We start from the raw sequence: 21702 nt of genomic DNA on the forward strand, positions 1-21702 counted from the left end.
AAATAAAAATTTACTCGGTCCGATAGTCGTAGGGGGAGTGGAGGAAGGGGGAATCCGCAATATTGAGTCATGCGTAAATTTGGAACGGGTGATTAGATTCGAGTGAAATTTAATAATTCAATAGAGGACATGTCTCTGGTGATCTTTTTCATGTCCGGACCGGATCCGACAACGATTTGGGGGGGAGGATACGTGACCGGCTTAGACTGGAGAGATCGGGATGTAACTTTGTGGGAATAAAAAACAGATGCTCTGGATAAATCATTTACAGAAAAGTACGCATCATTACAGCCAAATCCAAAAATAAAATACTTTTTACAAAACGATACATTCTCGTGATTTCCAAGTTCATGGTCATTTTTATCTCAAGGGTTTTGGTTTCAAATGATCAGAACGAAAAGCCAATTGTGTATTTCATTTTGTGAACCAGCCTTGCAAGTGACATACGAGCTACTAGCTCTTGTTGTGTTTCATATCATTCCTTTTAGATTGTTTTGTATAACTCTGCTGGAATTAAAAAGTGGGCCAAAATTAAATAAATCATTGTCTGTAGGTAGCCTATTCTCCAAGTTCCAAGGCTAGACAGCTGTTAAAATTAGAAACATTGTGAGAACAAGTGTTATAATGAGTCTTGTTTTCATCAGTTGTGTTACAGTGATGGCTTACCTTTTGTGGCGTGAATTTTGTCTAGGGTTTGTGGCCTACCGCCCATTTGCGCTCATAAGAAAAACTTCTGATAGCTATAGGCCTATACTCCTGAAGAATATTAATGATTCAAACCACCTTAAACTTCCAATATTCAAACTTTCCAAAATATTAGTCGTTTTAACTAACAGCTTTCTCCTTAAAAAAAATATAAGCAAAAGGAAGATAAAACAAAATCACCTTAATAAACAGGAAAATATTAGTTCCTTACTTATTCAAGAAAATGGATTTTAACGCACGGAGAGAACCAATATTTTTTTTTCAATTTGAGCCCCAAAGCGAACTGTTATGGTTTTTGGGATCCCAACACGCAAGTGGAGGGATATCTATGACATCGCAAAAGTTGTCCGTCCGTCCGCCTGTTAGCACGATAACTCTCGATGGGTTAGAGATATTTTCTTCAAATTTGGTATGAGGATCAATTGGGTCAAAGTACAGGCCAAGTTCGTAGATGAGCCCTGTAGCCCCATATCTAGGGGTGGGGGAGGGGTTTCAAAATAAGGAACGAAACAAATGTTTTAAAAAGCCAATGAGATAGTCCATATAGGACATGCTGAATCCATATCTGGAACTTATTTTCTCGCCGGACAATTAGTTCGTCTGGAATCTGGCCAAAACCGAAAAGTTTGTTAAAAGTAGAAGTTTTATTTGAAGTTGATTAAAGGCTCGATAAAAGGGGTAAGAAGACAAGCTGAATTCGTATATGACAATCGTCAACTACCCGGACGATTAGTTTGCCCGGAATCCGGCCAAAGCCGGAAAAAAAATTAAAAGTTTTATTTATAGTTGATTAAATGTTCAGTTTAGGGGTAAGAAAATATACTGAATCCATATATGACAATTATTTTCTACCCGGACATACAGTTCGCCCGGAAATAGGCCTAAACCGGAAAATTTTAAAAAGTAAAATTTAAAGTTAATAAGAGGTTCGATATAGTGGTAAGGAGAGCAAATAGGGCTCGCCGGGCAAATAGTTCGCCCGGAATCGGCCAAAACCTGATTTTTTTTTTTAAGTATAAAGTTTGTCTGAAGTTGATTAGAGTTTCGATATAAGATTAGGGGGATATACTTAATTTATTTTGAGGTTTAGTTTTTGCTGGGCAAGTAGTTCACCGGGAATCCGGCCGAAAACGGATATTTGGTAGAAGCAAGGCAGGAAGCTTTGATCAAAGATAGGGTAAAAACCATATGCTGAATCCAAACCTGAACTTTGTTTTCTCGGAAGACCAGTCATTGGTCAAATATTAAATAGTACAGATATTCAAGGAGTCTGGCGAAGACCGGATCTACAAGACGCAATTGTCTGCATCAAATATAAAATTTATGGGATCTCATCGAAACCTTTGGTCTTGTTATGTTATATTTTGAGAGAACCCTGCAAGTCAGGAGTGTTGATAGTGAGATTTATAGTCAGAGCGCATTGCAGTGGACACGTGCTGTACTTTTGTCATGTATATAAGACTTATATACATGACAAAAGTACAGCACTTGTCCACTGCAATGCGCTCTGACTATAAATCTCACTATCAACACTCCTGACTTGCAGGGTTCTCTCAAAATATAACATAACAAGACCAAAGGTTTCGATGAGATCCCATAAATTTTATATTAGATCCAGACAATTGCGTCTTGTAGATCCGGTCTTCGCCAAACTCCTTGAATATCTGTACTATTTAATATTTGACCAATGACTGGTCTTCCGAGAAAACAAACTTATATTATAAGTGCACATGAGCCTAAACAAATACACGTTGCAGTATGTCCAGTAACAAACAACACTTTCCAGGCTCATGAGAAATGTCAGACGCAGATTATTCTGACTCCAGTGAAGCTCAGGATATAAAAAGAAGGAAAATTGAAAAGAAAATCGAAATTGTTCCTAGCAGTAGTGGCTCAGATGAGGAATTGATAATTGTGGAACCAAGCCCCAAGCCCCGAAAGAAAAAGAACAGTAGAAAATGTTACGAGCAAAAGTATGTGAAATCCTTCCAGATGAAAGATACATTTAAAGGCTAGCTTTCGAAGAAGCAAGGATCCGAAGTTGCTTTCTGTTTGTGGTGCAACGCTGAGCTTTCCTACAAAAAGGGTAAAACAGATCTCACTGCCCATGCCCGTACTTCTGTGCATGTTAAAACACAGTGACCCCAAAAGCTATGCCTCCTGCTATTTCAGTGTACATGGTTCATGACGAGTTTCCGTCTGTGCTTGAGACTGAAGCTAAAATTGCTTCATTCCTGGTCAGCAACAACCTGCCATTTTCCCTTTCGGACCAGTTGATTCCCCTGCTGAAAGCGATGTCACCAAAATCGGTCCTTGATAAAGTGCGTCTCGGGAAACAAAAAGTTGTGAATGTTGTTCGTCAGGGACTCGGTCCTTACTACAAGCAAAAAGTTGTCAAAGAAATGAAGGTGAGACCTTTTTCTTTGGTCATCGACGAAACGACGGATGTGGGAACCGTTAAACAGCTCGCTGTATGTGTTTCCTTTTGTAACAACGAAATGGAAACGGACATCGATGTCATTGATTTTGTGGAGTGCTCAAACGGATCAGCAGTTTCCATTTTCACCAAACTGGAGGAAACTTTGGAGTTTTTAAGAGTAAGGGAAGTGCCTTTACGGAATTGGGTCGGGTTCTGTAGTGATACCACGAGCGCCATGATGGGTTGTAACAACTCAGTGGCGACTCTGATCCAAAGAAGCTACCCTTGGGTATTAATAGTGAAGTGCAGTTGTCATTCCATTCATCTGTGCGCCTCATACGCCTGCAAGAAACTGACGAAGACTCTAGAAGACCTGTGTCGTCATGTGTACAATCATTTCAATATGAGTGCCAAGCGTACAGCTGCCATGAAAGAATTTCAATTGTTTTCAGAGACTGCGGTCCACAAGATATTGGCACCAGGTCAAACAAGATGGCTTTCGCTACAGAACTGTGTCCACCGAATTCTAGAGCAGTGGAATGCCCTAACCTTGTATTTTACCAGTGCCCATTTTGAAGATCCGACTCACGGCAGTGAGTTAGTTCTGAGTGCACTGAAAAATCCATTTATGAGGATCGTCATGATGTTCGTGGACTACGCGCTGGGACTTTTGAATGACTTCAATACCCTTTTCCAGTCCCAGGCGCCTATTTTCTACCGACTGAAAATCGAAGTCATTCAATTGGTGGAAACTCTGTTGAAAAACTTTATGAATGCTGGCGCAGTAAGGAGCTGTACCGACATCATGAAAATTGATGTTAAAGACGAAGCCAGTTATTTAGATCTGCAAAAGGTCTACCTCGGCTTAGATGCCGAAGCAGCGATGACTGGCCTTCTTGCGTCTAGTGATGGACGAAATTCCAATCCCGACGAAGTCGACAAGGTTTATTCTACCGCGAGGGAATTTTACAAGGAAGTGGTGGTCCAGATTAAAAACCGCTTCTCGTTCGACTCGGACATTTTCGCCTTCTCAGAACTACTTGACCCTGTTCAGGCTCAGGATCTGAATCCTCCTAGCCTGGCACCATTTTTGGCAAAATATAGCTTACCCTCCTGGTCCAAAAGTCTGATAGACAGAGAGTGGAGAGAGCAGAGCTCTGTAAGACAGCCAAATGGACAAGATGCCAGTTTGCTTTCAGTAACTGACTACTGGAAGCTTATATTTGCCCAGAAATACTCTAGCGGCAAACCAAAGTTTGGTAACCTGAGGCTTGTCGTTGAGTACCTGTACGCTCTACCGTTTTCGAACGTAATAGCGGAGAGACTGTTTAGTACTTTGAAGGACGTCAAAACAGACAAACGTAACTGCCTGTCGACAGTTACGATTAGTTCAACGCTTCAGACTAAACTTGGCATGAGTAGGCTTAAGGTGACACCTCAGTCTCTGGTCGTAGATGGGAGCATGAGGCAGTTACTGAAAAGCGTAGTTGCTTCCGCAACCTCTACTGAAGCTAGTGCCGCTATCTTGAAATCGGCTTCTTTAGCGCGAGCTCGTCTGGCCCCAGAAAGAGCAAACAATACCGTTGACCATCAGGATTAGCTGCAGTGTGATCTAGTGAAAATTCTGACTGTGATTCGTATTCATAATTCTAGCTCAAGTTATGTGATCAAGTAGTTTTAGCTGCAGTGTGATACAGTGAAAATTCTGCCTGAGTTCTGTTACTCGTATTCGTAATTCTAGTTCTAATTATGTGAACAAACAGTTTTAGATGACTTTCAATAAAACCATTTAGTTTGCATAAGTTTTGTATGAAAGAAACATTGTTCCTTGTTGATAGCTGATTTTGGAGTGATAATAAGTCTTCACCTTCCGGAATCTGGGTTCCCAGATTTTCCGGGATTTTTTTTTTTTTTGAATTTCTTCTGCGATACTTCAAAATTCCGGAAATCTGGAAGTTCAAAAGCCCCTTTTTTCTGGATGATTTTGATATACTTTCGGACCGGTTCATACTCGAGATGCAAGAAGAAGAAGACGTCAAAGAATAATCTGGAAGCCCAGATTCCGGAAGTTCCGAGAGGTGAAGACCGGACTTAAGACTCTAAAACATATTTTCGATTCTACTTTGTTCTGTCTCTCTATTACTGACATTTTTACCACCAATACAACTGGTATGTGAGACAAAACAGCTGTTTAAAACCTCCTGATTTTTTCCCCGACTTAAAAAAAAACCTCCCGATAATCTCCCGACTTTTTTGGAGTCGTTACTGATTTTCAGAAAAAAAAAGTGGAAGCACTGGCTGGGAGCGAGAAACGGGTTTACCCAAAGTTGTGACTTATTTAGATTGCTTTTTCACATTAGAAAATGGCAGTAAAACAATATCCAGCGAAAACTATAGTGTAATTTTCGACATACGGTTTACAGATAAATAAGTATATACAATTACTGCTTGTTTAATAATATAAGACACATTGATTACCCGAAACAACTGCATTCAGACTTGAGACTCAGATTATATTTTAGAAATAAATAATATGCAGGAAATAAAAAAAAATACTAGACTTTACGATAAAGCCATTAAAATAGCTTACATCTGCTTCGGACTCCTTGAATTGGTCCAAAAGTCTTTGTTGTCTAATTGGCCATTCCAAATCCTCCCTGTAGCACTTGCTGTATAAATAAGGCATTGTCTCTAGGTATTGTTGAGCAAGCACATTATACGACATAATTGTAAAGTCCAAAAACTGACCTTCTTGGCGTTCTTAAAAAAAAATCAAATGATAAAAAATCACAAATAATTTCTAAGAACTTTTCCATTTACAAACAAAACGAGATGTAAATATAGAAAACTGGTATAATATTTCAAATACAACAGTGGAAAATAACAAAAATAGTCTAAGTTTATTTTATTTTTTATTTTTCCCTGGTGATAAGAGCTTCCGGACGTGGAGCCAAATATTTGAACTATTATTATTTTTAGTGAAAAATAGTAAATTTTTTATTTTCACTGTCTTATTTGAAATATAACTGTTTTTTATTCTATATTTTCATTTCTTTTTATTTGTAAAATTAAATTGCATAAAGTAAACATCCAAAAATCGTAGAAAAATCACTGACAGAACAATTTAGGCATTGTATCTAAGTATCAAAGAGCAAGCTCATCATGGGGGAAAAGGAAGATTAGAATGTGATGTCAGTTGGAAAAAAGTGAAGGATAGAACAAGAAATCCAGAGCTGGCAAAGTCAGTGATTAGTCTAGGCGTCCTTGGGGCTGTGTGGGTTGGCTAAAGAGGCCTTGAGGATGAGGTTTGTTTTCAAGGAGGGATGATTGGTGAGGATGGCAGAGCGGGTAGAGCCTTAAAGTACCAAGAACAGCGAAAATAAAATCTGACTTTTTAATTGATATTGAAAGTAATAGTAATTTTGTAATAGTAATTTAGTAATAATAATGATAAAAGTAATATTGGATTGCCACATTTACGTAGTACGTTTTGCTTGTTTATTTTTACGACTCAACCTGGCAAGACTGCCGAAAAAGTGGTACAGTCCGAAAACTTCATAACTTTGAAATACCCAAAATACAAATCCTACAAGATGGAAAATACTACTGCTACTACTACTAACAAATCACCACAGCACGAACCAGCCTCAAGCCAATACAGCTACGTACACTCATCCTCCATCACAATCTATTCAAAGCCTCCCTCTTTACACCCTCCCAAGAAGTTCCCATTTCCTTTAAATCGTTCTTTATGACATCTTCCAACTCCAGAGGAGGATAGTCCTAATATGGACCCAGGAAGCAGAATGTGTTTTTAGTTTGATGTTCTTGGAACTATCAAGACTGAAATGAGCCGAAATGAACAAGGATTCGTCCAAAGATTCAGCAGATGGACCTTGGAGGAGAATTTGAAAGATCAGATATAAAATTGTACTTTTCAGTTTCGCATTTAGACAATATGTAAAGAATAAAGAAAAAAGATTTTTGAATAGGAAAAGCAAAATAATGCAGTGATTAAATATAAGACATAAAATGTTATACATTTTATCACACAAAAGGATTTCAGCAAATAATACTATGGTATTGAGCTTTCGGCAAACGATTCTAGCTTAATAGAGGCAGTTTCATCGGCCGTTTCTGTTCTCTATTTATACAATGTGATGATTATAAAATAAAACATTCCTTTATTTACTCTTTGATTTATCTAGTAACTAAATATAGTTTACTGATAAAAGTTAATATGAATAAAAAACAATTTATAAATTTAAACTGATTCGTTTGAGATTTAATAGTTAACAGCATCAAGAATTAATAACAGCAACAGAGTCTAGTCAGTATCAGCAAAATCGATTCTTAAAGTCAGCTATGCGAAAAAACTGAGCAAAGGCATACAGAATTTGCCCTAAGTTCCAATGAGGATTCCCCAACTATTTTAACTGCAAATGTATGTGAGCACTATTTTTTTTAGCATTAAACAAAAAACAATAAACTTCACCATGAGAGAGAGAGAGAGAGAGAGAGAGAGAGAGAGAGAGAGAGAGAGAGAGAGAGAGAGAGAGAAAGAGAGAGAGAGAGAAAAAAAAAATTACTAACAAAAATAACACATCATCTTTCAACAATCATTGGCGAAGCCCATTGTGTTGAATATGATGGTTGTTTCCATCCTTATAATCTACTAATATGGATTAACACTTCACCTCCAAATAAAAAATCACCAAAAAAGGAAAGAAAAAAGATAAATAAAATAAAATCATTAACAACTTCCCAGAAGGTGAAGTTTCAACCCTCGCTTGAACTTGCTAACATTATCTGCCACCTTTATAACCTCCAGGGGAGAATTCCACAGCTGTGATTCGGAAATAAGGAAATAAGGATCCTCCTTAAGCACTCCGAGCCTCAGACACTATCTCTGAAGAATACCTAGCTTTGTAACAATGATAAAACGAGTAAGACTTCAAAATATCCCAAAAGCACTACGGCGAATAACAATTTAAACATTGATAAACAAAAATAACTAGTTGATAATCTCTTAACTTATAAAGTTAAGATCGAATTTAAAACTTTGAAAGAGTAAAAATTAGCTTATATCAAACCTAAAACAAGCACAAATTCCTAAAAATAAATAAATGAAATTTGAAATGAACAGAAATTAGCATAAATAAGGGTGTAGCTATCCCTAAAACTCACCAAAAGGAAGAGTATTATTTCAGTGATAATTTTACGCATCTCAACAACATTAATTTTTCTTGTTTTTATATAACATTTAATAAACTTCAAGTTTCTTGCTTAGATAATTACGATATTTTTTTTTCTATTCAACGTATAAAAGAGAGAAAAAAACACACTTATCCTATAATTCTAGCAGCAAATAGGAGGAGAAAATATGCCTTAATTATTAAAGTGTTTTTGAAATCACAATGTATTTTTTTTTATTATTTGTGTACTCGTAATTATGAACATTCTCTACTTTTGTGACTCGTGTCATGAAGTAGTAATTGTACATTTATCATTTGGTTGTTTTCGGTTGTTTTGGTTATTTATTCTTCTTTGATAACCCGGATTTTTTTGTTTTGATGGCAACCCTGCCATCAAATCCTCAACAGTCACAAATAGTTCAGATTTTTGGTCTTGAGGTTAGTCAGGCTAAAACTGAAAGCACCCTCCGACAAAACAAAGTATGTAGGCTAAATTATTCAAATATGACTTCCAATTTTGCACGCAGGTGTGCTCACGGGTTTCGGAGGTTGCTGATTAGAAGGTTAATATTGCAATGCATAAGTTCAAACTGAGAACGCTGTAAGTACATAGTTTATTTACAGTGCTTGATTTTCATCTAAGCAGCTATTAAAGTTTTTGAAGTGACTAATTGCAGAAATTCGGTTACAATTGCAACACAAGTGAAAAAATGCAAAAAAAAAAAAAAACTAGATATTTGTCAGTTCGTAACTATGAATATTCTCTACTTCTGTGTCTATGGAGTAGCAATTGTATATGTCTTTTGATTGTTTTCTTTTGTTATTCTTTGATTTTAGACTTTATTTTTTTTTGAAGTAATGTTTTAATTTCTTTCTTTCTCTACACTAAGGAAGCTTTGTTTTGTCCTGGTAGGCCAGTTCATTTTAAATTTTTTATCACTTCGATTTACCGACAAACACTCAATTTCATATGAAAACATATAGATCCATAGCCAGAGCAAAAGATCACATGCCTTGTAGCAAAATAGGTTCTATGTTGTACATTTACACGATATTTAGATAAAATCTAAAAGCACATAAGGTCCCTTTCGACTTCCAAAAACCGCTGGTTCAATGTTATCAGCCATAGGGAAAAGGGAACCGTTAAGGGCATAACAATATTACAATGTCCTCCATTGCAATGAAGGGCAAATATTATGCCCTCATACTAAAATCAAGGAAAATTATGCATCAATTTTTCTCTTCAATCCAAAGTCTCATCCTTCGCTTCTTATGGCATAGACTTCCTGTACTAGTTAGTTACTAGATATTCTTTCAAGAAATAGAGAGGTCTTCAAAGAAGTGCAGTGGTTGGTTGTGTCAATTTTTTCCACATGGTTCTTTGTGGCCGATTTTAGGAGAACCTCTACCCTATCACCCTCCTTATACAAGCAGATAATTGATGTCAAAATGCAATATACACAACAAAGTGTGGATTAGAATAAACCCGACCTAGATTCAACCACAAGTTACAATTTATACTACTACTACAACTAACAACTCACCACAACACCAAGGCACCTGAGGCCAACACAGCTAGGCAAGCTCCTCCTCCATCCAAATCTGTTCAAAGCCTCCCTTTTTACATCCTCCCAGGAAGTTCCCATTCCTTTAAATCTTTCTTTATGACATCATTCTACCACAACTGCAGACGACTTACTTTCTGTTCAGCCGAAATGGACAATCTTCAGCAATCTGTCATCCTTCATCCACAGAGCGTGTCCTAGCCATCTCAACCTTTCTCCTATCATAGCCCTAGACAGCAAAATTGAACCACACTTTTCTTGCAGCCTACTGTTAGAAATATGGTCAGTCAGCCAGGTTATATAATTTATTAATTAGTATGTAATTTGCTAATTTGTTTTTTTAAGGCTTAATTTTGCAATAGTCTGAAGCATGAATAGATTTAATGTTAAAACGTACAAAGAAGATATGAAAATACAAAGCAGGAATTCTTAACCATCTCACCTTTCAGCTTCTGACAGTCTGTTGCACTTTCCCACTTTCTGATTTCAGTCAAAGTTCTATCAAAGCCTTGACTTCTTACATGTCTTGAATCAAACCTAGCAGTGGATGTATGATATTCTCTGAAGTGGTAATTAGCTGCCTCATGTCCTGATGAGGTATATTGGTAATAGTTATAGTTATTATACTCCATGGATCTTTTCATTTTCTTAGAATTTATGCCCCTTGGAATTTGAAGTGCTGGTACCAATTTGATATGAGATACAATTCTGCAGCTGTAAAACTGGATCATGAACACAATAAATCCAAGAACAAATGGCTAACATCAATATCCAGCAAAATCTTGGTATCTATAAAGATAAAAAGTGTGAAAGTTCACATACAAGTTGTTATAACAGATCCTGATGAAACTTTACACTTAAAATTTTAAATCTTCTTTCAAATACACAAAAGAAGGTAGCTTGATAGAAAAATAAATAAATAGAAACAAAATAGAACAAATAGACAAAAACAAATAGAAACTAAACAAATAGAACTCAACTAAGTTTCCACGGGTAAACTAACACCCACAAGAGAAATGGCAAATCTGTTACATCCCAAGGATCAAGCAAATTCTTAAGTAGTACACACATACATTTTTTTAAGTAGCTTTCCCCCACTCCCCCTCCCCATAAAAAAATAAGCTAGCTTTTTCAAAGACACAAGTTCATCACTTAATAACAGGACCTAGCTCATAAACTGAAAATAGATGAAAGAGTGCTCAATAGTTATGACAGGAGTTTCAGGGACAAAAATATATTTCCAAGTCAATATAAATCCAGTGGTGTAGCTTTATAAGCCAGCAAAATCAAAGCCCTAGATTTGCCAAACATTTCCTTATATTGAAATGATACGTTGAAACTTTCAAATTAGCAGCACCAACTTAAATGCAAGAAAAAAGGAAGCACAAACATAAACAGCTAATAAACTAGGAAATTTATCCTGATATATGATATGGTGCTTATGCTGATGGCTTACACTTACAGAATGAGGGAAATAAAACCATTTACTCTTACAGATGAAGGACAAAAAGGGTATGGATAGATACCTTGGGCTGACATTATTTTCTGATGTCATTTCTGTAAATAATAATATATTTACAACACAAATACATACCGGTCGCCCTCCTTTATACCTGAATATAGTCCTGTGTTTTGCACGAAACTTTTTTTTATTGGCATTATGAGCCAATAATTTATGAGAAATAGGTAGAAAGAAAAATAATACATACCAACAAAACAAGGGCAGTCGTGTATAAAGCCTGGGGCTAAACCCATATATTAAAGGCAGAAGGAGGGGGAATGAGGAAGTTATATAACGAAGCCAGTGACTATTATCACATTTTGAAAGAGTACCGAGTGGCAAATCAAACGTTAAATAAGTCTTTTAACAAATAATGTTACACACTACAAATCTCTTTTTTCGGGGAGGGGGAGGGGAATCATCGGGGATACTACTATTAGCTGCTACTGGTTCCGTGCCTTTTTATACTACTCACCAGCACGAGTTGTTTAGGGCCTTGGTTGCTGAAATTTATACAACATTAATTACTCCAACCAAACCTTCCACTTGAGGTCAGTAATATCCATCAGGACTGACGAAAAGATAACTATTTACATCTATACGAAGGCAATAGAGCATTTGCATCAAACTATAGATTTATCAAACCTGCATGTGTATCTTCATAGAGAGGATTCTAGCTCAAATCCTGGAAGAGGATGGATATCTTTAAAAATGGCTGGCATGGATTATGACCCAGTTTCTAAAAGATAGCTCAAAAAGCTGTGGCAAAACATCAATAGGACACTGAATAAATAAAAAAGGTATCTCCAAGTTAACTGCAAATAATTTATGCTCCACTACCAGATCCCCCTCAGCATAACATCACAAGAAGTATGTCTTCCATTACTATTACCACACTGGCTTAGATGTTCAATTCAATAATATCAACCAAGATGGAATTCCCCTGCAGTTCCTAAAAGAGACCAATGCATCACTTAAAGATTATCCTACCTAACTAATTCAGAAATTCCTCAGCACAATATACATCCCATAAGATTGAAAGAAAGGCTATGCTAACCTGATACACAAGATGGCAACAGAGATGAGCCTAATACAAGCAACAACTACCACCTTTGCATTTGGGAATTTCTTGAAAGAAGAGCAGATGCAACCATCATAAAGAGTCTAAACAATAGTAATCTACTATCATCAAGCTAGCATGATTTCCACCACAATTAATCTACTCTTCCATCCCCTCCCTCCTTGGAGCTGTAATTCCTATTCAGTCAGAAAATTCCCCATTTTCAACCTCACTATAGCTACATATAGTATTTGATTAAAGAACTTGAGCAATCTTTCGTCTTTGGTACTGAGCCAACAGATTACCTAAGTATTGGATAAGTTTTAAAATGTTGGTCTTTTTTTCCACTATTGAAGCTCAATCTTTGAGATTGAGATTTCCACCCTTTCTAAATGAAACAAAAGGGTGAATCTTTGATATTTCCACCCTTTCTAAATGAAACAAAAGGGTGAATGTACATAATTTGGAGAAGAGCATCAGCGTTGCACAGTGTTGACAGATAGAGCAAGCAAAGCTTAGCAGAGGCTACAGACACACATGAAGCTGATAGGGGATGTTTGAGGTATTATGTTAGGAGATGAAAAGTGTGAAAAATTATAAGAAAAATTATTTAGATGTTATAGTTATGCATAGAATGCTGAGATAAATAAAAAAAATATTTCACATAATAGAATATTACTTGCCTTGACTGTAAAAAAAAGAGAAGAAAAACAACTAAAGGGACATAAGAAATTGGGAAATTCAAGAAGAAAAAGTTAGTGCAAGACTTTGGCTCACCTGAGGACTCACTTGAACAGAGTCTGCCCTCTTGGAACCTTTTCTCTTCCACAGTTTTAGAACGATTCCTGTATGCCGGTCTTTGGGATTATCTCGGGATCTTGTACTGCATAGAAAAGCATTTTTAATCAGAAAGGGGATCTTTGAATTTCCAAATACAACTTCACCAGGAAGTGGGTCTTTCCAATTAAAAATGACACCTTAAATAGGTGAGTGTCATGACACTTCATGGGACAGAAATAATGCTCGCTGTTGGCTCTAAATACTATAAATCATACTTGCCAGAGATAGGGAGAATTTGTGTGGATATGGGTGAATGATGAAGGTGACTTAGCTGATCATGTTCATCCCAATCTGTGTGTCACATTTCCCCAGGTCGTGAAACGGGAACGCCCTAGAGACATGTAGGGTACCTCAATAGGAGGCACGGACCAAGGGGGGACCTTGTCTCTGGAGGTCCATAATAGAAACTATGGACCTGGAGGTCCATAAATACATGTGGGAGGAAGAAGACCCCACAAATGTGTACTCAACAAGGGCCCATCAGCATGACCACACATCCCATGAGTTACAAACCTACTCCCAGTAATGGGTTAAATTGCATGGTGATACAGAACACCATTGTGGGAGGATCCTCTACAGAAGGACAACTGTAGCAGGGCAAAAGATTCAGATCTATGGACAATGGTCTCTGCAACGGGCTGCCTTGACCCTTTTGGGGTACCTGCAAGACTGGGGACCTTGCAGTCAACTCTATTTCCACCTGAGAAGTGGTGCCCCTTGAGGAAATTATGGCCTAGTAAACAACACAGCTTTTGAATGGGATTCTGATTAATGGGATCAGTATTGGAGCCATTATGATTTTTTATTTATATAAATGACATTCTGAGGTGTTTACCCCAAGATAACAGCTTAGCAGTAATTTTTGCAGACCATATGGTGGTGACAGTAAAAGCCAAAACCCCATCTTTTTTGGTTGAGAAAATCGTGACAGTAATGAAATTTTAGAGGAAATGGTTTGCATGTTTCCTAACTCCAAACTTTTCTAAACTGAATTCATGATTTTTGAGTGCTCACAGTGGATGGTAAATAAAATTCCCATAGATAAGTCAATTTTAAATCAAAGTAGGATAAAAAGAGTAAATTCTTTTTGTTACCATGGGATTATTCTTGATGAGCTTTCACCTGTCTGTAAGCGTTCTGATTATTTGAGATAGAAACTTGCCCATAACTTAGGTTGTCATCATATATTAAAAAATGTGTTTCCTTTTTCCATCCTTAAAATTTTATACCATTCTCTAATTGAATCATATCTTAAATATTGCCCTTTAATTTATCTCAACACATTTATGGTCCATCCGCAACTTCTTCAGATAATTCAAAATAATTAGAATTCTGGGTACTTTTGTTCATTGCCCTGTGAGGCTTAAAAAATCTTTCAGAAACCCAAACTTTATATATTTTTCTCAATATACTTAATCTCAAACAGCTGAAGGACATGCTTACAGCAATGTGGTATTATAATATCCAATCTTCAACAAATTATTTCCATGATTTGAGTATAATTGAGACTCCCATTTCTTCTGCCCACCATGTTTGCTCTGGGAAGTATCACCTTCCCCCAATCAAATCAGGAAGAGCTAGATTCTCGATCAGATATCAGATTCCTCATATTGTAAATAAACTTATTTTACTAGAAATGTCCCCAAGTTTCAAGAGCTGATTTTCTTTGACAAAACATATTTCAAAAATCGTTCTTTGTCTGGATGATGGGATTTATGAATAATAGATTTTAGTATGAATTTTGGATGTGGTGTTCTCATGCTCGGGTGGCCTCCTCTTTGATCTTCTACTTTGTATTTTTTTTCTTTTCTTTCTTTTTTTTATTTTGGCATTCTCTTACCTCTGTTTTATGGCCAGCACATCAAGCCCTGCTCCCCATCGTCCAGTTTAGAAAATTATTTATCACATAATCTGATCAATGAAAGATGTTGTTTTGACCCAATACAGTGTTCAGTCATAACATGGCCCATAAGTTAACATGGCGGTAGGACAGCACACCTTAGATTTTGTTGTAGTAAACCAAAGACTGGCAGGATCAATACAAGATACTAGGGTATACAGGAATGCTGTTATTACCTTACTTCACACTTTGGAGCAAATTAGTTGCAAGAACTTTGATGCGCCATAGTTGATGATGGTGATAGATCTGGTCACTTTGCAAACGTCAAGCGACAAACCATCAGGACTAGAGAGTGCTGGAGAGATGCAATTTAAGCCCACTTGGTAAAAGTGATCACATGGTAGGTGTGGTTCAGGAACCATTCTCCAGCAATTTAGAGTTGGCAGCACTGCACAACAGCAACTTCAGATCAAGTGTGTGAGATGGTTGGTTCTGACAAGCCACATCATCATTCAAGCTGACTCTCTATTGTGTTCCAAGAGTGTTATGTTGAGGGCTGGGAGGGGTTTTCCCACTGGAATCTCCATAGTTTGGCCTCTAATTCCTTGTCAAGCCGCTTTTTGAATTCCTCAGGCAAGGTTGCAGAGATTGTCTCTTGGCTTAGTTGGTTGCAATTGTTCACCACTTGCTGGCTGAAAAAATCTAGTTGGACCTTGGTGTTAATGGTAGATTTGAACAGCTTTTTGGAAAGTCCTTGTGTTTGTCTTTGATGGGGAGAGAAGGTGAACAGCTTCTGGTCTGCTTGCTCAAGGTACCTGTAGGTGAGCATCATGTCATTATGCCTCCACTAAAAAACAAGTGTTGGGAGGTTAGCAGATTGTAATCTACTGCGGCAGGTCTGACTGCATTTGGTGGCTCTCCTTTGGACATCTTCAACAACCTGGATGTTGCTCTTGTAGAAAGGACCAGCCAGACATGTTCTGAAACCCAGGATTGGCCTGACCAGAGCTTTGTATAGTTTCAGAAAAACAGTGAAGGATTGACTACTGACAGTTCTTGAGCCCCAAACTTGTGTTTGCTTTCGAAACTGCTTGGGTGGTGTGCTCATGGAATTTTAAACTGTCATCCAACAGGACTCCTAGGTTTCTACCACTACTAGAAGTAAGAAGCAAGACTGTTAATGATGTTTTGCTGTTGTACATAGTGTACTGGTGCTGTGAATTACCACAGCCAAAATTAAGAGTGACGCACTTTGAGATGTTGAAGGACAGAAGCCACTTACCTACCCATACTTGAATTTGGTTAAGATCATCTTGTATGCTACTGTTGTCTGCAGAACCAAACCACTTGGAGATGTCAGCATAAACAGTCAGCTGTTTTTTTTGTTTGTTTTTTTTCAGCTACCAGGTCATTGAAGTAGATGAGGAATAAGGTTGGTCTGAGAACAGTCCCTTGAGGGACACTACTCAGAACTTGGCAAGGTGTTGAATAGACTGTCTCCCCATCTGTGGTAAAGAGCCAAACCTTTTGCATTCTGCCACCAAGAAAGTCCATCGGCCAGTTTGCTAGCTCTTTGTTATTGTCCAAGCCTGTAAGTTTCGAAGGCAAACAACTATGAGGGACTTTGTGAAAGGCTTTAGCAATGTCTAGTAGAATTGGTTCAACAGGAAATCCTCTGTCAAGAAGCTGAGTAATCAGCTCATAAATTTTGAGTAGGTTCATTTTGACTGTCTTCCCAGGAAGAAAACCATGTTGTTTGTCCAAGATAATGCTGTTGGAAACAAGGCACTTGAAAAGCGTGTTGTTGACAATTCTCTCTAATACCTTAGCAACAGCACGTGTCAGGCTTATAGGTCTGTAGTTTTCAGCTTTAGATTGGTCCCCCTTTTTGAATATGGGTGTAATATTAGCAGTCTTCCACAGTGAGGGAACAACTCTGCTGTCAGGAGAAAACTGAAACAGATGGCATAAAGCAGGGGAAATCTTAGTGGCTGTTTCTTTAAGCAGCCTTGGGTGGATTCTGTTATGACCAGCTGAAATGTAAGTAATTCTGTCTTTTTTAGCCTCTTTCCCACCATACATACAGTGATAACAACCATACCATGGGAGACAGTATGTTGTATTTAGGAGGGGGCAGAGGCTCACTATCTGGTTTTGTTGTGAAGACAAAAGCAAACTGGTTGTTTAGTAAGTATTTGCTAGTTTCTGGGTGTCAGTTGTAACATTAAACATTTTGATTCCCCTACAATCTATGGGCTTGAAAACTGTTACTTCAAATTTCAAGCAAAACTAATAAATAAACCCAGGATACTAAATTGCTCATTTTAAAGCATCATGGGTTTGAAAGTTACTTCAAAACCCAATGTCTGAATAGTGAGAGTTTAGCTAAAAACTACAGACAAATGACATGGAAAAAAATAGGTTCTACTGCTTTGTGACTCCATAAAATGAAGCACATGTCAAATAAATCTTAAAGTTACCTCCCTTTTGATGTTAGCAGCTAATGTCAAAATAACATGATAATGACAAGACAACATGATACCTTAGTAAAATCATAATTGCAAAATCATGAGATCCTGGTTTTGCAACAAATTCTGGTTAGAGGGAGGTCAAACATCCCATAAAAAACGAGTATATAAGAGAGCCGGAAAGTTTTGAGTGCAGTTCATTACCAACATTGATGCAATATAGTTTACAAAATCTTAAGTTGAAGTTTGATGTACCTTATCCGAATTTGTATGTATGTACTGAAATAAAATTATTGTTTATTAACTGTTCTTGTTTATGTATCTAGACAATTCCTGAGGTCTTTAGGTATGCTCTCAAGGGAATCTATATGACTTGGGAGACCCAAACATTACAAGGATGATTCTGTAACCAAGAGCGAGGGGGTTGTCCCCTCCACAATCCCTTGCTCTTTACACTAAAGTTTGACTCTTTGCCACAATTCTACTTTTTAAAACAATTAAAAACTTTAGCGCAAAGAGCGAGGGATTGCAGAGGGGACAACCCATTTCATATATGGAGTAATATCTGTTCGTTTTAAGTTTTAATGTTGCTCCTTACTTTCAGCTAAAAAAAATTAGTTTTTTTTTATTTAATTAAAGAAAGGAACAGGGCTATAATTAGTGATAAGGAAAGAGTTAAAGAGAGATGGGCAAAACATTTGAGAATGTGCTAAACCAAGATAGAGTTGCAGTAAAAGATATAGAGAAAAGTGAATAAGTTTGTGGTACCTTAGATGTGAAGGAAGATTTATTTTGTGAGGAAAAATGAGTAACAGTTCTAAAAAGATCAAAAAATAATAAGGCTCCAGATGCTGGTAGTGTGGTAAATGAGTTTCTTAAATATGGTGATTCTGAGGTTAGAAATAAGCTACTGAACATTATGAATATAATTTTTGAAAATTGGGAAGTACCTAATGATTTTAAGGAAAACCTTAATTAAACCACTGTATAAGAAAGATGATAAGAGTGAATATGATAATTATTGATGCATTGGTCTGGTCAATGTAGGTAGCAAATTACTTAGTAATATAATACTTTTTAGACTGAGAGTTGCTGTAGACAAAGCTGAAATTTTGGAAGAGTAACCATACTCCCAGGAGGTTTTAACATTAGTAGACTCTAGGATGAGAATTTGAGAGAAACTTTCCAGGAACAACTGAATACTAAACTTGAGAGTTGAAAATTTTAACAATGTGGAAGATGGTTGGAATAATTTTAGAAAAATGATTTGTGAAGTCACTGATGGTGTCTTAGGGAAGAAAGCTAGGATTGCAGCTAGGAATATTAATGAAAAACCTTTATGTCTTTTAGACAGAGAGATGCAGTAGACAGTTTTAAGAGAAGAACAGTGCAGTCTTAGAGAAGGTAGAGAATGTGTCAACCAAACTTTCACTCTTAGGTTAATAATTGAGAAGTGCCTGAGTTGTCTAACACATTTGATCCTTAGTTCTAAGAGTTATGAGCAAACATTTGATTCTGTTGTTAAAAGAGTTTTAGCAAAGGTATTATCCTTGTATAGTATACCAGACAAAAATAGTAAATTGATTAAAACAATGTACAAGAATAACCCTGCTACAGTTAAGGTAAGAAATAAGGTTAGCACCTGGTTTTGTATCAAATCAGGAGTTAAGCAGAGTTGTGCTCTATCCTCATGTATACAGATCAATCTGAGGGACTTTGTCCTAAGGAGCACAGGAAAGGTAATGGAAGACCACAGTGTGAAATGGGGAGGAAAAACTCTCCTGGACTTAGACTATTACCTTAAATTGTAGCTTGGAGCAATCTAAGGATTTGATTTAATGCATCCTGATGATTTAAGCATCCTAGATGAAAGTATGGGCAAAATGAATGAATTTTTAGAGGTTTTGCAAGTTCATGGTGCTAGAATAGGCTTGAAAATTAATGCTAAGAAGACTAAGTCCCTAGGACTAGGAATAAATGAAGATGAAAAGGTAATGTTTGGTAACAAAAAGATTGATCAGGTGGGTAGCTTGACTTACCTTAATAATATTAATAGTAGATAGTGGGAGTTGCAAAGCTGTTAAAAGTAGAATAGCCAAGGCTCAGAGTGTTTTTCTCATAGTTAAAAGAAGTTTAGAAGAATAGAAAGACAAGTCTACAAACAAAGATTAGAAAATTGGAAGCTCAGTGATAACAATGCTTATATAGGCTATGGCTCTGAAGCATGGGCACTCTAAAGAGCAGATGAAGATTTGGTAGATGTTTTTCAGAGAAATTGCCTACAGATTGTTCTGGGTACCTGGCTGACTGACTATATTTCAAACAGAAGGCTGTACAAAAAATGTGGTTCAATCTTGCTTTTCAGGGCTACAATGAAAGACAGGTTAAGATCACTAGGGCAGATTCTGTGGATAAAGGATGAAAGGTTCCCAAAGGTTGTCCTTTTCAGCCAACTGTCTAGAACTAAATAGAAAACAGGCAGTCCTTGTTTTTGGATGAGAGGATGTTATGAAGAGAGATTTAAAGGAAATGGGAACTTCCTGGAAGGGTGTTAAGAGGGAACATTTGAATAGATTAGGATAGAGGAATGTGCATAGCTGTGTTGGCTCAAATGGCTTGGTGCTGTAGTGAGTTGTTAGTAGTAGCCTACTAGTAGTATCAGTATTTACTTTCCATTGAAAAACATCCTTTTTAGAAAATTTGTTTCAATGAATAAAACAAAACAGATGTGAAATGATGGGTGTAAATTCAACTCTGATAAAATAGATGTTATATTTAGGTTCAGGATAAAACTCTGACTCTAAAAGAAAGACTGTTTGTTAAATATCTTATTGGTGAGTTAATAGGAAAATTTACTGAAAACTATTTTTAAGTTCAACCAAAGTTCATCTAGCTCTACATGGATAGCCTATATGGAAAAACCTAGGGAAGGTAGGCAGGAAGGGTGTGCCAAAGCACAGGAGGATTGGCTCCTAGCCCCCCACCCTATTGTACTTCCTAATTGAAGGGCCACAAAACAGAGATCAGCACTATATGTTTGGACCTGAAGGGCCTAGTGCTGTCATATATGCTTACTTACAAACTAAAGGTAAAACTTACCTTGCAAGAATTTAGATGGGTATAGACCTGTCTTGTATTTAATCTTCTAAGCCCTGAAAATAAGAAAAAGGCAGACAGAGTAGTTTGGGAGTTTCTTGTAAGGTGCATTTTTGGTCATAGGATTCTTTCCTGAAAATTCTACTTCCCTGGGCAAAGCACTTTCCCTGATACCAAATCACCCTAAACAACAACTGCACCTTTTTTATAAGAATATAGGCTCAATTTCCTGATGAAGAGAATGATCTCAAAACTGATACCAAATAAAGCAATTGTGCAGATATTAGCTAAGCAGTTCATTCTGACGTGTATTAAGGCCTTAGAGTCATTCAAGAAAGTTCTACTCACCCACCTCAACTACCCACCAACATAGGTAGAAGGTCCTCAAGAGAGTTTTACCTTATAGGCTAGATAAGAAATAATTCCCAAGATGTTAGATAGCCTATGGCCAAAGGCTATTCCTGACCTTATTAGTAGATAATTGCCTCAAATACAGTCAAATGGTAACACTTATAATATTTGTGAAGTACATTCAGAAAATATGTCAAGAGGTAGGCAATGCTCAAACTTCACTGCTCAAAAAAGCCCGAGTCTTTCTTCTATAATTTTCGAATGACAGACAATAAAATATTTTCAAACGTTTCATTCATTCTACAAGGCCTAAGTCTTATCAAAGTCAAGATTTCACCATTAGTTTAACGCCTCTTTAATGTTTGAATTATTTTGCTACAGATATGTCGAAATTGTGAATGTCAAATATGTTGTTGTTGTTTGACTTGACGCGTTGACTAATAGGTTATATGCGTTCGTATCGCCAGGGCCAGGTCGACTAAGTGCGAGGCCCGATTGGAAGTTTCATTGCGGGGCTTTCTCTATATATTAAAACTTCAAGCGAAACTAAAATTTAGTACTAGGAGTCCCTCCGCTACGCGGAAGGCTTTTCAATATTGATTTTCATTATCACTTGTCTTCTATTTGAGGCTGCTTTTTCCAGTAGAGCAACGTTTTATTTA

The 21702-nt window shown here is 37.0% G+C and overlaps 1 protein-coding gene across 6 annotated transcripts in view; it reads right to left on the reverse strand.

The window, feature by feature from the left end:
- The window catches only part of LOC136029528 (protein angel homolog 2-like), a 30048-nt gene extending 8596 nt beyond the window's left edge, over positions 1-21452 (reverse strand). The window contains exons 1-4 of one of the 6 annotated variants that reach the window (XM_065707994.1): positions 21378-21409; positions 20693-20745; positions 10327-10673; positions 5715-5884 (exon numbers count right to left, since the gene is read on the reverse strand). In XM_065707994.1, the coding sequence (XP_065564066.1) occupies positions 5715-5884; positions 10327-10615 (459 nt within the window). In that variant the 5' untranslated portion in view covers positions 10616-10673; positions 20693-20745; positions 21378-21409. Of the gene's footprint in view, positions 1-5714; positions 5885-10326; positions 10674-13222; positions 13248-20692; positions 21011-21037; positions 21059-21088; positions 21353-21377 lie in introns of those variants that run through there. The other 5 variants (XM_065707989.1, XM_065707991.1, XM_065707993.1 and 2 more) reach the window with 5 other exon arrangements.
- Positions 21453-21702: the final 250 nt, after the last annotated feature.

This window comes from Artemia franciscana, chromosome 7 (assembly GCF_032884065.1).
Source record: "Artemia franciscana chromosome 7, ASM3288406v1, whole genome shotgun sequence".
Classification (NCBI taxonomy): domain Eukaryota; kingdom Metazoa; phylum Arthropoda; class Branchiopoda; order Anostraca; family Artemiidae; genus Artemia; species Artemia franciscana.